This window comes from Centropristis striata, chromosome 16 (genome assembly GCF_030273125.1).
Source record: "Centropristis striata isolate RG_2023a ecotype Rhode Island chromosome 16, C.striata_1.0, whole genome shotgun sequence".
Classification (NCBI taxonomy): domain Eukaryota; kingdom Metazoa; phylum Chordata; class Actinopteri; order Perciformes; family Serranidae; genus Centropristis; species Centropristis striata.
Window position 1 is genome coordinate 34230767 of NC_081532.1, and position 16874 is coordinate 34247640.

The 16874-nt window shown below is 33.4% G+C and overlaps 2 protein-coding genes across 3 annotated transcripts; one reads left to right on the forward strand and one right to left on the reverse strand.

Moving 5' to 3' along the window:
- Positions 1-234: 234 nt before the first annotated feature.
- On the reverse strand, positions 235-4568 carry LOC131988630 (D-aminoacyl-tRNA deacylase 2-like). Its single transcript, XM_059353786.1, has 4 exons — positions 4438-4568; positions 3128-3334; positions 2564-2633; positions 235-751 (listed from the first exon to the last, which is right to left on the reverse strand). Exons 2-4 carry the CDS (start codon positions 3236-3238, stop codon positions 438-440), a joined length of 495 nt encoding a protein of 164 aa, XP_059209769.1. The 5' UTR covers positions 3239-3334; positions 4438-4568; the 3' UTR covers positions 235-437.
- On the forward strand, positions 4392-14306 carry nubpl (nucleotide binding protein-like). Of its 2 annotated transcripts, none has more exons than XM_059353783.1 (11): positions 4392-4548; positions 5897-6041; positions 6825-6859; positions 8187-8277; positions 9531-9570; positions 9893-9983; positions 11182-11275; positions 11358-11443; positions 12460-12580; positions 13791-13873; positions 13983-14306. In XM_059353783.1, exons 1-11 carry the CDS (start codon positions 4420-4422, stop codon positions 14043-14045), a joined length of 978 nt encoding a protein of 325 aa, XP_059209766.1. In that variant the 5' UTR covers positions 4392-4419; the 3' UTR covers positions 14046-14306. The 2 variants fall into 2 exon arrangements, with proteins under 2 accessions (XP_059209766.1, XP_059209767.1); XM_059353784.1 differs by having other exon boundaries at positions 11358-11417; positions 12515-12580.
- Positions 14307-16874: the final 2568 nt, after the last annotated feature.

Below are 16874 nucleotides of genomic sequence, written 5' to 3' on the forward strand. Positions count from 1 at the left end.
TCTGTTTTAGTTATTTTGTGTCTTTTTATGGTCATTTTGTGTCTTTTTTGTCATTTTTATGTCTTCTGTGGGGGTTTTTTTGGTTATTCTGTCTTCTCATTTTGTGTCTTTTTTGGTCATTTTGTGTCTTTTTCAAGACATTCAAAGATTTTGAATGCTTAAATATCATCTTTGCCATTTTTTCCATGTTCATATGTCCCTCTGATTAAACAGTGGCCCCTCCTTGGCCCCCACAGTAAAATTGGTCTAGAACCGCCACTGGGAATTACACAAAAAATGTGACATATTCCAATGTACTTTTGTTTATATAACAAAGGCATAAATCTGACATCAACACATAAAGTCTCAGTGACTGTTTCCAGCTTTGTTTGTTGATATTTAGACATTAATGAAGAGCATCTCTGACCTCCCTGATGGAGCTAGAGAAGCTGAGTTGCTCAGAACTCCATCAGGTGTGTGTACGGTCCGTTGGTGTCGAGCTTCAGCACTTGTCTGTTTCCGTACGTCCCGTGTTTCACCGTCACTTCAGCCGAAGCAGCCGTCACTTCCTTCTCACACAGAGAGACGAAGGCGTGGTAGAGCCGCAGCCCGTCCTCCTTGCTGATGTTGTTGTGGTACTGCATGGCGCGGCCTTTGTTCTTGCCGCCCAGCGTGGCCTGAGGGACGAGCAGCACGCTGCCGGGCAGCTCCACCACCGACACCATCCTCCCCGAGTCGGACTCACACAGCCGCAGGTTCAACAGCGAGGACACTGGAGGGGACACCACATTTACTTTTTTTTATTTATTTTTTTTATCAACATTTTTATTATTATACAACATAAGATAGACACAATACAACCACAAACAACCACAGTGTAATACAGGGGTGTCAAACTCTGGCCCGCGGGCCAAATTTGGCCCGCAGTGTAATTTTATTTGGCCCACGAGGCAATACCAAATTATTATATTATTATTGTAAATTAATGACATTGATGTGTTTTTTATTTGAAATTTGATTTTGCATGTCTGCACTATTTAGTTATATATTGTATGTTTATAAGCGTTGCTGGTTCCATATTTAATGTTAAAGCAATAATGTTTGGTATATATTAAAAGGTTTATTTGTTCAATGTTGGCCCGCGATTTTATTCAAGTTTTACATTTTGGCCCATTGTGTATTTGAGTTTGACACCCCTGGTGTAATAGATCAGACATAACAAACCACAAGACACGCATACATACACATACACTCATATACAAAATCAAATTAGTACTGTACCATTGCAATTAATTGTTCTTTTCAAAATCATGTTCATTTCATAATCTTTTTCAAGTTAATTTACATGGAAACAAGGAGACAATGTGACAGTGGGCTCTTACATCCTCATAACTAACTTCTTAAGTGTCCTTGTTCTATTCTGTGTTTTTTTTTCTATTGTTGTTTTTATTTATGCTACCTCAGTATTTTATTCTATTGTATTTTATTGTACTTGAATACTTGACTGCTGTGACAAACGAATTTCCCTTCGGGGATGAATAAAGTAATCTATCTATCTATCTATCTATCTCTCTATCTCTCTATCTATCTCACGTTTGGAATTCTGCGATAATTCCCATAACTTGTTCCCAATTTATTCCAAAATTATCATCATTCATCAAATCGGTTATTCGCTCCATTCCAAGGAAATAAAAATTTTTTTTACAAAATTTTAATTTTTTTTTTAAAAAAACACGACACGACATTTACAACTCATGATGAGGGAGTTACAGGAGGTGAAGAGCAAGAAGGGGTTAAAATCAGATTCAGGTTTATTGCAACAAAAAAAAAGATTTTTCACCTAATTTGCTTTGGTTGCTTGGTGCTTAAGAACAAACATTGAGCAACATTTACAATAAAAAATGTGAAAAATAAGCGAAAAGCTTTGTAAAAATGCATCTGTGTTGAAACGAAAAGAGCTGCCCAGTATTTAAAAACAAAGTGCAAAAAATATTTACCAAGAAATATGCAAATGTTCACAGAAGAAAAGTGCAAAACTATGTGCAATGTGAGATAAGAATATAAAAATGCACATTTATCTATGAGTTACTCATCCTGTGGTACACTGAGTTCTGAAAGAAACGTTTTTCTTTTCTCACAAGCCTCCACAGTGAACAAAAAATCCAAAAACTGAGAAAATTTTTCAGGAATTTAAGTAAATGAGGTGTGTGTTTAACAGTCAGGACAAAAAGCATTAAATTGATTAAGATTTGAGCAAAAATGCAGTGAAGGAAGTAGTGAGCAGACGACTGGATGCATCTGATATTTGAATAAAGTGCAAAAGTTGTTTGAGAGACAAAATTTTGCTGTTGTTATGGCGACACAAATTTACTTCAATTTATCAAGAATTTACTCTGTTTCTGGATTCTTTGTTCACCAAGGAGGCAAATAAGAAAAGGCAAAAATTCAAGGTAAAACAGTTTGAGTAACTGAAATACAAATGGTCATTTTGCAGCTGAAGAATCCCTTGTAATATATTGTATTGAGCCAGATGTGGAGACTTTGTTATTGTAATATGTAGGTCAAAGGTTAAGTTGTCACTGACCCATCTTTGGTAGGATTTCGTCTGTGGCTCCTTTAAAGAAGCAGATATAGATCACCATTCCTCTGTCGATCTGAAAACACAAAGTTTCATTCATAATGTGGAACAATAAGGACTAAAAAAAGACACAAAATGACAAAAAAGACACAAAATGACAAAAAAAAACACAAAATGACAAAAAAAGACACAAAATGACAAAAAAGACACAAAAACCCACAAAATGACTTACAAAGACATGAAAAGAATTCAAAAATGGACAAAATAGCCCAAGACTCCATAGAGTTAAGTTGTTAACCCATTTCTTGTTCCCTGAAAAAGGCCTACTTGTATAATTCTGAAATGTACATTATTTTTCAGTTTTGGTTAAGCTTACCTTTTTTTATTTACCTCTGGCAGTTCACCACTTACCTTTGGACCCTTTCAAGCTGTTCATTTGACTTGAACTGCTTGAATTTCAATAAAAAACTGGAAAAATTGGGGTGTTCTAAAACTTTTGACCGGTAGTGTATGTAAATTGACTCCAAACCATCATTCATCAGAGATGTTGCTGTCACCTGTTTGTCTCACCTGGACAAACTGAGCCTCTGAGTGTTCGTCTGCTGGTTTCACCTGCAGTCTGGCCTGCAGACACTGCTGCAGCACGGTGCGAGCTGCAGGAGAGCTGCTTCTCTCTGTCATTCTGTATCTCTGTCAGCTTTATCAGCTCTCACTGCTTCACAGTGTCCTCACAGTCTATGTGTCCTCACAGTCTATGTGTCCTCCTTATAAGCGGCGCTGCAGGAGAGAAACCGGAGCGATGCGAAGAGTTTATCATTAAACAACGGAACAATGTTGATTTATTAAAGGACAGAAATGTTCAATGAATGGCAAAAATAAATCCTGAGAAAACTCATGCAACACACTTCCGTAATAACGTCAACTGAGGTTACACGAAGATGCTCAAAACTGCGCATTGCTTTCGCAGTTATTATCCTTTTTTTTAAAAAAACGTTTCTTGTCAACATGTATTTTTCAACATGTATTATATGCATAAATTAAAGTATATGCTAACTAACTAACTGACTAACTAACTAACTAAATAAATAAATGAAAGATATTTAGAGAAAAAAGCTGTTAAAAAAAAAGAAAGAAAATAAAGTGGGGGAAAATTAGGAAAGTAAATTAAAGCCATCTAATTTTTTTTACATGGTCCCTAACTCATAAATATCATAAAAGGCATGAGTTTATAATTTTGAAAGAATAACAAAATATTTTTTTTCAAGAGCACAATAAATAGGCTACACATACAAACTACAAGAAACAACGAAATATAAATTATAGTTGACGTTTTTACTTGAATTAGTCTATGTAATGGAACTTTGACTTGAACCGATAATGCAGGAATAAATTGCAACACGTTTATTTTTAATATTTAGAAATTCTTAAAAATAAGTATGAACGGAATTTACCTGTTAAAAATGATAATGTTATCCAATTAATCCAGATTAACACTAATATTAACAATAATGATAATAATAGTAATAATAATAACAACAACAATAATAATAATAACAATAATAATAATAATAACAATAATAATAATAATAATAATAATTATTATTATTATTCTATTTTATTGTCGATTGACAGAGGAATAAATTGATTAATAACGCATTATATATATATATATATATATATATATATATATATATATAGTTTATATTATATATATACACTTCTGAAGCAGTGACAGTAAAGTTAGAAAATAAAAATAATTTAGACGAGGAAAGAAAACTCCAAAAACAAAACACACGCATGCGCACATTGCGCAATCTTGACGCGCACCAGGCTAACGAGCCTCGGAGCATCAACAGCTAAACATGGCTCAGCTCACTTACAGCAAACTGTCGCATTTTCTGAGAATATCCGTGAATAAACACTCTCTTCTACGAACGGGAGCAGAAATAAACCCGGGACATGCGTGCTGCGTTCAGTTTATCCGCTGCCAGGTAAGATTTTTGTCTGTTTCTGTGAGTTTCACTCAGGCTAGCTCACAGCTACATGCTAACGTCAAGGTAATAAAACAATCGCAGAAAAAGACCGGAAGTTTAAAAAAATAAAAGCGATAACCGTAAAACTAACCTATTTTAAAGTAAACACAATTTAACGTATGAACGTATTGTATTTTCATAGTTAGATATGTTGTTTTCCACTCGTATAATGTAGTTTTTTTTAAGTTGATATGTATATTCCTTAAACGCTAAATATATTATTTTGAACTGTACCACCGGAAGCAGCTATTGTTTTCGTCCGGTCTTGACTGTTGCTTAATATATTAATAAATATGTTATTTACTTATACTAAATTAATGTAACAGCAGAAGCAGTAATACTAAGATTGCTCGAACAGTGAAATTGTGACCAATTAATGTTAAATAAGTCATTTAATCATACTTTATAATTTATAGCTATTTTAGTAAACTATTGATGAATAAAAGTGTTTTTCAATTTCTAATAAGTCACGAAGCCTGCAGTTATACATACAGAAGCCTACTAAAGCTGGTAAATCGCTTTTTGGGTCCAGATTTTATCAATACGAATATAAGAGATTTTTCACAATTTTGCAGCCTGAAAGATGTTCTTTTAAATTACCTTAAACTGATATATAAGGCATTATAAATTATTAGAATTATTATTTTTATTGGAAAATAGTGAGAACACAATTATTTAACATGTTACCCTCTGAAACATCTAGCATTGAAGCTGTGGATTTTGTTGAACTTTTAATATAATTCAGTTGAAAAACAAATTAAAATATATAAAATTGGAAAAATAAATACAATTTAAAGTATCTAATACATCTGTGTATATTTAAATAAATAATGTAAAATTAAAGATTCAAATTAAAAAATGACATAAACTATGTTGCTGAAAACTACTAAACATAAATATTCAATAAATAATAAATACAAACAAATTGGACCAAATGAAAATGGTAAACTATAATCCAAACATATTCCACCAAACTCCATGTTAAAATCTGCCATTTTTAAGTTGTCTTTCTCATCAGCAATACCACAGTGCTAATACCATATATTTTTGGATTTTCCTAAAAGTATGTGCATATGCATGTGCATATGCATATGTAATCTGAAAGTTCTTGGTCATTTACTAGTTTTAAAACCGCAGAGTGTCTTCACTTTGTCTTTCTGAAATCTGAACAGATAATAAAGGAGCAATAGTCAAACTGATGATTCAATATTTAAGTTTCCCAACAAAGTCTGGTCAACCTTGAAGCCACAGCTTCTTAACCTCCAGGTTGTTTTCTTTGTTTACCTGCTGTGTTTGTGTCTCCCAGAGGTCTGTGGACAGTAAGGCGTTACAGGAGAGGCAGAAGCAGCAGATGGCCAGAGGTCTGCCCAAACAGAAGCCCATCACCGGGGTCAAACAAGTCATCGTTGTGGCTTCAGGGAAAGGTGGCGTGGGCAAGTCCACCACCGCAGGTACGGCACGAAACGGAGGAATCTTGTCTTTTTACTTCCTGAACAAATACACTACTGGTCAAAAGTTTTAGAACACACCAACTTTTCCAGAATTTATTTGAAAATGATGCAGTTTAATGTCTCAGTGTACTCTAAAATTAATGCACATTTGCAACATTTAAAATTCTTTATTGAGCATGATAGGATTTTGAAAGTAAAAAAAAGATTCAAAATCACATTTTATGTTGGACTAAAGGACTAAAAAAAGACACAAAATGACCAAAAAAAACCACAAAATTACAAAAAAAAGACACAAAAAGACACAAAATGACTTAAGAAAGACACAAAATGACCAAAAAAGACACAAAATGACTTGCAAAGACATGAAAAGAATTAAAAAATGGACAAAATAGCCCAAGACTCCATAGAGTTAAGTTGTTAACCCATTTCTTGTTCCCTGAAAAAGGCCTTCTTGTATAATTCTGAAATGTACATTATTTTTCAGTTTTGGTTAAGCTTACCTTTTTTTATTTACCTCTGGCAGTTCACCACTTACCTTTGGACCCTTTCAAGCTGTTGATTTGACTTGAACTGCTTGAATTTCAATAAAAAACTGGAAAAATTGGGGTGTTCTAAAACTTTTGACCGGTAGTGTATATCCAAAGCTTTAAGAATCTCTAATAGATGTTTTGGACTGAATAAACTTCAAATGCCAGGAAAAAACCAAATAGAAAATCTTGTTTTTGAATTGAAAAATAATTGAATTTTTCACCCAGACTGTTGTTTGTGTTTTTCTCTCTGCAGTGAATTTGGCTCTTGGAATAATGGCCAACGATCCCGTAAGACATCTTCTCACTCATATCACATTTGTTTTTACTCTTCTTTAACATTCTTCCTGCTCATTTTAATTTAAAAACAGACAAACAGGTACAAATACAGTGAATTTACAGTCTGTTATGGTTTCCTTTTCACAACTATAGTATTTGTTAGATGTCAGACTCCACAAACGGTCAGAATTGTTAGTTGTTGCTGCTTTCAATCAAAATGTTCAGTGTGTCAGATTTAATATGTTTTTTATGTGAAGCATGAAGAAAAATGTCATGTGTCAGTCTCCCTCTGACAATGCTCATTAAAAATGTATAAAAAGAAAAATATGGAAGAAAAAAATTTTAATCTAAGACATAAAATAGTGCAAAATAGGTATAAAATACAACATGGTCCCACAACGGTGCATTCACTTGCCCCTCAGATGGTCCCATTTCTTGAGTTTTGTTTGAACTTTGTTGTGTTCAAGAGCTTTAATTTGTCACTTGGAAACAACATGGATGCAACAGGTGACCCAAAAAATATGAAATATGAACCTAAATTATTATATTAGTTGTTGTTCCAACCAAGGTTATTATAGTTAACGAAAACTAACAAAATAACGAAAACTAGAATTGAAAAAACATTTTCGTTAACTGAAATAAAAATAAAAACGAGAGTTTTTAAAAAACCGATAACTAACTGAAACTGTATTGTGTGGTTACAAAACTAACTAAAACTAACTAAAATTATAGTGAAAATGTCCTTAGTTTTTGTTTTTGTCAACTTTCTTCATTCATAATTCAGTGTTTCTATTTGAACATGCAACACATGGTGAATATGTTTACTGAGACTGGGATGTTTAGACTAGAACCAAAATTCAAAACACCCCAAACTGTAAGAGTTAATAACCTTTTTGGGGCTAAGATGGATAAAACCAAAGGAAACAAAGGAAAAATGTATTATGACCTCTTTGAATCTGGCACCCAACATATAGCCCATTACAAAAAAACTAAAACTAACACTAAAACTAAGCATTTTCAAAAAATATAAACTAAACTAAAACTAGAAAACTCACTCTAAAAACTAATTAAAACTAACTGAATTTGAAAACAAAAATTCACAATGAAATTAAAACTAAAACTAATGAAAAATCCAAAACTATTATAACCTTGGTTCCAACTTGAGAGGACGCTCTCATGTGCAACTTTCCCAGTCGGGAGGTAATTTTCCAGATTATTCGGACGACACATGAATGCAGCACAAACGTGAAACTCAACCAAACAACCAAAAACATAACCTCCTTGGGTAAATAAGTATTTTTTTTTTAACCTTCTCTTTCTCTGTTTGTTTCTCTCTCAGAATAAGTCAGTGGGTCTGTTGGATGCTGACGTTTACGGTCCCTCCATTCCCAAACTAATGAACCTGAAGGGAAACCCCGAGCTCAGCGACCGTACGCCACACTATTTATCTTTCTCTCTATAATAAATGTCACCGAGAGGGCCATTTTTAGCTAACAGCATATGAATATTCCCAAGCTGAATACTTACATTAAGACTATAACTTTTTGTATTTCAAGTTTTCTGAAGATTCCATGTATAAATATGCAAATGAGTCCTTATCTTATTATTATTTGAAATGCAAATTTGCATTACTGTTCTAGAAATATATGCAAATTTGCATTTTCAAAAAAAATTTAAAATTAGGAACAGTAAAACTGGAGATAAGATTAAAATATATTCACTATAAAAATATAGAATTCTGAATGATGCATGATTGTGTTCTGAAAGTTAAAAAACAAACAACAACATAATTTTAAAAATCTGATTTTATTTTTTTTATGTGTTTTTTTGGGGTTCAAAATGTTGATCCAGTAAGTTAGTAAGTAAGTAAGTAAACTTTATTTATGTAGCACCTTTCGCAGACAGAAGTCACAAAGTTTCTGTTTCTAGAACAGTAATGTGAACATTGGATGAAGCCGGTTTCAAAATTGTTGCTTAATTTTCTTGACATATTGGAGTCAAAGGTTTTTACAACTTTTAACACTCACAGAAAACAGAAAATACAATCAATAGCCATTTAAAAATATATATTTTTGGCATCTTTCGTTGTATAAATCAAGCAATTAATTACATGAAACTCCCCAGTTCATTACTTACATTAAGACAGTTATTTTATGTCTAAGTTTTCAGAAATGTAATGTTTTAAATATGCATATGAGGCATTATCTAATGCTAATCTTTGATGAATTTAGGAATGATCAACGAACATAAAAAGACAAAGTTTGGTAAAATAAACACCTAAATGTGCATCTTTAATGTTATCTATCCATTAGTCCAAATAAAGATGTGTTGTTATGGGAGCAAAATTAAATATGTTTATAATGTTTTCTATCATTTTCTTCATCTCTTCCAATAAAACATTTTTTTTTTTAAATTTGTTTCTTTGCTTCTTGTTTTTGACTTAACTTGTCTTTATGTATTATTCGTTTTCTTCTATAACTTGATTTTATTTATTTTGTGATTACAGTGAACAGCATTGATGTGCATTCACAAGTCAGAACAAATACATTCGGATTGAAGACTTCTAGTGTTTCTGAAAATAAATAGCCTGAAAATAGCCTAAAATCTCTAAATTGAGGAGTTTTCTGATGATTCATTTGATAAAGCTTCTAAACTGACTTCAAGTTTTTTAATCTTTCTCCAGATAATCTGATGATCCCTCTCACAAACTATGGGGTTCCCTGGTGAGTCCTCCAGTCAGACCATTAACCCATTGAAGCCTGGAAAGCGGATACGTCGTTTTGTAGTATTTGTATAAGCTCTCAAATACTTTTTGAATTTCATTTCTATCTGCTACAGAGGCTGAAAAATCTATTATTTAGTAGAATCGTTGACACTTCTGTTGAATTTCCAGAAAAACTTCAGGTTTTAGGGGCTTATTTTAAAATCGCCCAGAGGTTTTACAGGCATTTTTAGGCATCAATGGGTTAAATAATCATTAAAGCATGGTTTCTCCAGCTCTCTCGGTGTCCTCTGACCTGCTCTGACTCTGTTTTAACCTCTCAGCATGTCGATGGGCTTCCTGGTGGACGAGGTGGCGCCCATCGTGTGGCGAGGGCTGATGGTGATGTCAGGGTTGGAGAAGCTGCTCAGACAGGTGAGCACGTTATAAATATCCAGCCGAGGTTGGACTACAAAATTCACTTTAACCCTTTGGAGTTTTGGGCTATTTTGTTTCCACTCCTTTTCATTCTGTCTGTATATAAACTTAGATGGATAGATAGATAGAGAGATAGATAGAGAGATAGATAGACAGACAGACAGACAGACAGACAGACAGATAGACAGATAGATTGATTCATTCATTCATTCATTCATTCATTCATTCATTCATTCATTCATCCCCGAAGGGAAATTCGGTTGTCACAGCAGTCCGGTATTCAAGTACAATTAAATACAATAGAATAAAATACTGAGGTAGCATAAATAAAAACAACAATAGAAAAAAACACAGAATACAACAAGGACAAGGACACTTAAGAAGTTAAAAAAAGAACATTGTCAGGATGGTTGGCAAGATGAAGGTAATAATTAAACTGGTGATATGATGGCAACAATGCTATAGTGACTAGACGGTATATAATAATAATAATAATAATAATAATAATAGTACAGTATATAATATATATATAATATAATATGTAATAATAGATAATAAACAATATAAAAATAAAATGAAAAATATAAATAAAGTAATTACAAGTAAAATAATATAATATATAATAATAATAGTAATAATAATAATAATAATAAATAAGGCCGGTATAATAATAACAATAGTAGTATATTACAGTATATAGTAATAATAGTAATGGCAGCAACAGTATATATAATAATAATAATAATAGTAATAATATTAATAACATAGCAAAGTGTCGTGCATAGATTTAGTGCATAGATTAAAATTAAAAAATGTTTACCATTCCATGTTGGTATCATTTTGTTCAGCATAACCTCACCTTTATGACCTGATCACTAGTGTTTCACTGTAATTTATTTAACCCATTTAGGCCTAAAACGCCTGGAAAAAATGCCTGGAAAACCTATATTTGAGAGCTTATACATGTGGCTTTTATATATATATATTTTTTTTTATTCTTATATATTTTTTATATTTATATATTTATTTACATTTCATTGGCCAAGAGACCGAAAATAGGTGGAAAAAACGACAAATACTACAAAGCGACGTATCCGCTTTCCTGGCTTAAATGGGTTAACTTAAAACTTGTATGTAAATTTTTATTTTATGTTTATGTTATTTTATTTTATTTAGTTTTCACCTGTGTTTGCAGGTGGACTGGGGGTCGTTGGACTACCTGGTGGTGGACATGCCTCCTGGGACAGGAGACGTCCAGCTGTCAATCTCACAGAACATCCCAGTTGCAGGTCAGTCACACACATTTACAAAGTGCTTTACAGTAAAAACAAACAATAAAAGTATATAAACTGCATGTTTTCTGTTGCGCAGGAGCCGTCATCGTGTCGACGCCGCAGGACATCGCCCTGCTGGACGCTCGCAGAGGAGCCGAGATGTTCAAGAAAGTTAACGTGCCGGTGATTATAATAAACTAAACATATTATTTCTTCTTCTGCAGAATAACAGTTGATGTTATAGGGTGGTTGACGTGAAAAGTGAAAAAAGAATAATTCAAAAATATATGTCAAATGACATACAATTATATTCCCTTATATGTGAATAATTCAAAACTGAATGTGTCCATTTCTAATTCTTCATATATTTAGCATATTATTAACTTTTTGGTGTGGTAGTCCTAAAATGTGTCCACCAGTGCAACAAAATAAAGAATGTCATTATTTAATTCAGAGAATGTTGGACAGATAAGATAGATAAGCCCAAGGCATATTAGTTATGAATATTTTTATCAATTTACATTATTTTCAATGTTCAATCAATGTAAATTGATAAAAATATTCAGATCAATACTTAAACTGCGTTGTACCAAAGGACTACCTTAAGACGACCAGTTCCAACACTGCACGGGAATAGTAATATTATGAAAATATTTGAGACAGAAGTGATCTTGTGTGCAGTCCACCTGCTCCAGAGATGTCTTCTGTCCTTCCTGATTCTGGAAGGACCCCTCTCAGTAATGGGTTGGTCACATTAATGCCTGTTTTATATCTACATCATGGCGTTGCTCCAGGAGGACAAAATGTAATGTGTCATAATAACTCTACATAGAGACCTTAACACTTATATCCTCTAGATTCATTAAGTAAACACTCGTATGACATGCATTCAAGTATTTTAATGTATTTAGATTAATTTTTCATTAAATTACAGTTGTTTTAAGATAAGTAATGCTACCTAGGACAGTTGCACCGGTGGACAAATGTCATGTTCAAAACAGAATATTTGCATAGTTGAAGAACGATACTCATTGTTTGCAGATGGATTAGATGTAGAAGAATGAACTGCATATTAAAACATTAATTTTAATGAAATATTATCAAATTTTAGTAATATTTGTCACTGGGAACACAAAAATTGAGCGTCACGTCAACCACCCTATAGCAGGTTAAACGTGTCGTGTTCACTGTTTCTGCAGGTTCTCGGTCTGGTGCAGAACATGAGCGTCTTCCAGTGTCCCAACTGTAACCACCAGACTCACATCTTCGGCTCCGACGGCGCCCGGCAGCTCGCCGACACTCTGGGAGTCAGATTATTAGGTACGTAGGAGGACCAGCGAGTGAATCAGAGACTAATACTGTTGTTAAGACAGAAGAGTGTTGAACCAGCTGTGTGCGAGTCATGGAACTGTAACAGAATATTTGGTAACGCTTTATATTAAGGTCCTTGTAATAACCATTAATTAACAAGTAATAAGGCATTGTTCTCGCTTTAGATCCCTTCAGCTGCAAAAAGCATCGTTAACTGTTAACAAGTGCATAGTTAACTTATAATAGATGAGCAATAAAGTATATTTTAATATCAATAAGCAAACAAAAGATTAATAAAGGCATGGCAAAGACATAATGGGTGGGTTATGGGTGTTTGTAATGCTATTATGAAGAATTATAAGATACTCATGAGGCTTTTATTAATGTTCTTATTATACATCTCTTATAGTCTGCTATTAGCTGTATTATAATGCCATTATTAACACTTATATAGGCTTATAAACACACAGTAATGTTAATAAGCATCTTGTAAGGACTCACAAGGGCCTTATTACTTGTTAATTAATGGTTATTACAAGGACCTTAATATAAAGCGTTACCGAATATTTTATACCAAGACGGATATTTACCTGAGACTTTTGTCTCATAAGTTATTATGAGATATTAGAGACGTACACCTACACAGCTGCACAGCAGAGTACAACAACTTTGTTGCTTGGTTATTTTTTGTTCAATTCTGGCAGTTTTTCTTGAGGATGTTCTCTTCAAGTCTTTATCTGTCAATAGAGCTGTACAGGGTAGAGTCAGTTATGTTGTACAGGTTGTAATGCCCCCCAAGTAAATCTAAACAATATTAGTTTAAAAAATATAATTTATTTGTCATTTTGTAGTTTTTGGTCATTTTGTGTCATTTTTTTCTGTAATCTTTTGGTCTTTTTTTGTAATTTTGTGTATTTTTTTGGTCTTTTTTTGGTCATTTTACATCTTTTTTTTTGTAATTTCATGTCTATTTTGTTCTTTTAAAAAGCATTTTTTTTTAAATCATTTTACATCCTTTATGTCTCCTGGGTAAAAGTTTGTTTGACTCATCTGTACAAACGAGCTATGGAGTTGTTTTTTAAGGGGAGATCAGTCATTTAAATTTCATGCACAACATTAATTATGTGCAGTATGAAGGACTCATTTGACTCGACAGAACAAACTGTAGTTTCTGATGATTTTGACTGATTTCACCTTTAATGTCGTATTTTATCTCCAGGTGATATTCCTCTTCATCTAAATATCAGAGAGACGTCAGACAGAGGGAAGCCAGTGGTTGTGTCTTCCCCTGACAGCCCAGAGGTCTTTTTCTTTAGTTTCCATGAAAAAAAAACACATTTCTGCACTTCCCAATGCTCTGAGGTGTATTTGTAATGATTAGTGTTTTACTTTTGTTTTGTGTATTTTGCAGGCGGAGGCGTACAGGAAGGTGGCGTTCGCTGTCGTCCAGAGACTCCAGGAACTTGAAACTTGATGAACATAAACTGGGAGCGTTCATGGAATAACTTGCACACATGCACCTGCAAAACAAACAATATGATACGTGTGTAAACAAACATGTTAACGTACATAACACACAGAAACAGAAACGTCTTTGCTGTCATAACGCACAATAAGTTAAACACAAAGCACTGTTGTACTCTGTATAAAAGTAAGATAGTTTTACTGGAAAAATGTGATTTATTTCACTGTGATTATATTTAATTAAAAAAAAGTATGTTTATGACTTTTTGAATGTTTGTTTTTAATATTTAAGAGTTCCAATTCAAGGCAAAAAAAGTTTCCTGTAAAAGCAGAAAAATCTGATCCATGCGCAAAATAACCGGAATGATCTTTTAATGTCAGATGATTTTACTTCACTGTCACTTCCACAGACAAACAGCAGGGAGAGCTTGTTGTATATTGAATTAAAGATGTCCTAATACTCAAGCACACTCTGGTATCGCTTTCTGTTTGAGAATGAAAGTTGAGTTTGCTGTTAGCTCACCACTGAGGGTCGGAAAACTCTTCCTTTATAGTTTTAATTAATTCTTTCAGGAGGGTAAAAGTACTTCACATCTTAGTAGTTAGTTAGAGACTGTTGAGTAGTTTACAGTATATTATCTCTACCATTGCTTAGGTATGTGGCGGATCAAGCTTTAAACGTCTGTGTGTCTGTCTGTGAGAGAGAAGGATAAAATGGTTGACATTCAAACTGTATCATTGACATTCATTGTTATTTTACAGAGAGTTCAATATAGTTGGTGGCGGCCACCAATCAGAGCAGAGCAATCAACCGCAGCTGCTTCTGTGACATTTGACGCCACAGAGAGAAAAACAGCTGAAAGTGCCCCTTGAACACATTTTTGCATATAATCTGCACTCTACACATTCTCCACTTAATTTGCACTAAATTGTATATAGTATATTATTATTATTATTATTTTGTATATTGTTAAATGTCTTTTCTTAGATTGTTTTTTATCTTATCTTAAAATTGTGTGATTTTCTGCGGCTGTAACAAAGAAATTTCCCCGCTGTGGGATTAATAAAGTCTAATCTAATCTAATCTATTACTTTAGTTTAGGTTATCTGAGACCACTCATTCAGGCCGTCCTCCCACCCCTGATTAATAGAAAGCAGGGTTCACATTATCTCATGTGAGGTGTAACAGATGATGTTTTCCATGTTTTAATGCTTTATGAAACAGAAACTCACTGTTGTGTTACGGTGGAAGATGCAGGGAGTAAGGTAGAGAAGAGCCTTCTTATAGGGTCATATGAATAAATTATGAAGTAGTTAGATTTTGGAGTGAAAGCTTACGGTGGGAAAATAAAAACTAACTGATCAATATCCACACGGGAACAAGCTAAACTCTGTAGAGCTAAACACTCCTCATAAATCTCATCAATCTGTGTGTAAATGTGCAATCTGTAAACATAAAACACCATCCACAATATAAGAAAATGATTTGTACACTCAAAAAATGTTCCATGAATCAAAGAATATTTATAAATGACTCTCAGTTTTTGACTCGTGCATCTACATTTTACACTGAGACAAACTTTCCGCTGGTTACAAACTAAAGTCCACTTGTATCATTCAACATTTGTGGACGTCACATGATCACCTGCAGACAGCCTCATTTCAGCATTTCAAGATAAGAGTACCCAGTCTTTTTAAATGATCAGCGGTAAGTATTATTTATTTGATCTGGTGACACAGTGAGTATTAGTACGTTTATTTGAGCGTTTATTCGAGCTCACTCTGATAACTTTTCGTTTGAGAATGAACGTTTGCAGTTACCTCACCACTGAGTGAAAAACTCCTTTATAGTTTTCATTCATTCTTTCAGGAGGGTAAAAGTCACAAAGTACTTCACATCTTAGTAGTTTCCTCTCACTAATGTAGCTGTAATGTGTGTGTTGAAGTGCTCCGTATTGTTTTAGTTGGGTTGTTGTCTGTTGTAAGATATGACGGCTACCAGGCTGAAGTCTCTGATCGTTTGGCTGTTGTTGCTGAGAGTCCATTTTCTTCTCAAATGTTCTTTTGTAATGTTATTGTTCGTCGTTAATCTGTGGATTAAGATTTTTTAAAAATGGCAGTACAGTGTTTTAACTTCCTGTTTAAAACTCATTTCACATTTCATGCGAGTTATGTTTTCATTAAATGATCAGAGGCTTTTATTATGTTGTTTTTATGAGGTGGAAGTGTTCTTTTGATTATGATTATCATTCTATAATTCCGCTTTTCTTATTCGTCTAATTTTAGCCAATTTTAGGTATAAATCATCTTTTTTTGCTTCGAAACAAAATGTTTTCCTTACTAAGAGAAAAATACAAGAGATTCTTCAGAGGCACATAAAATCAGCTGTTTATTAAAGTGGATTCATGTTGTTTAACATAGTCGATGCTGGAGATACATTTATTACAGTGATCTTCATCATTTCATCTCTCTTCCAACATTAGTAAACATCCTGATCCTGAGTCCTGATCCAACCTGATCCGGTTTCCGGTTAAAATGCTTTTACATTACTTCAAAAAACATCATTCAAACATAATTATCACCACATTTTATTTAACACCTTTTAATACTGTGGAAGGCAAATCGGTCAAAGGCACCAAAAAATTTGAACCTCAGGGGTTCATGGGGAAGTAGTTACCTGAGTTTCATGTCATTCAGACACACCAATGTGGAGATATGCAACACTTCCTGTTTTGAGGGAAATCTGCAGGAAGTTGTTATTTAATAACTTGAGTATTCTTTAAAAATCTAAATTCTTTTAATAACTTTTTGTAAGGAGGATCCATATATGCTGTGTGCA

Excerpts from the sequence above, each read along its gene's own strand:
- LOC131988630 (XM_059353786.1), bottom strand. The coding sequence starts at position 3,238 with ATGACAGAGAGAAGCAGCTCTCCTGCAGCTCGCACCGTGCTGCAGCAG. Across the intron at positions 2,634-3,127 it reads CAGAGGCTCAGTTTGTCCAG|ATCGACAGAGGAATGGTGAT; the intron begins GTGAGACAAACA and ends TTGTGTTTTCAG. Across the intron at positions 752-2,563 it reads CGAAATCCTACCAAAGATGG|TGTCCTCGCTGTTGAACCTG; the intron begins GTCAGTGACAAC and ends TGTCCCCTCCAG.
- nubpl (XM_059353783.1), top strand. The coding sequence starts at position 4,420 with ATGGCTCAGCTCACTTACAGCAAACTGTCGCATTTTCTGAGAATATCC. Across the intron at positions 11,444-12,459 it reads TCAAGAAAGTTAACGTGCCG|GTTCTCGGTCTGGTGCAGAA; the intron begins GTGATTATAATA and ends CTGTTTCTGCAG. Across the intron at positions 13,874-13,982 it reads CTTCCCCTGACAGCCCAGAG|GCGGAGGCGTACAGGAAGGT; the intron begins GTCTTTTTCTTT and ends TGTATTTTGCAG.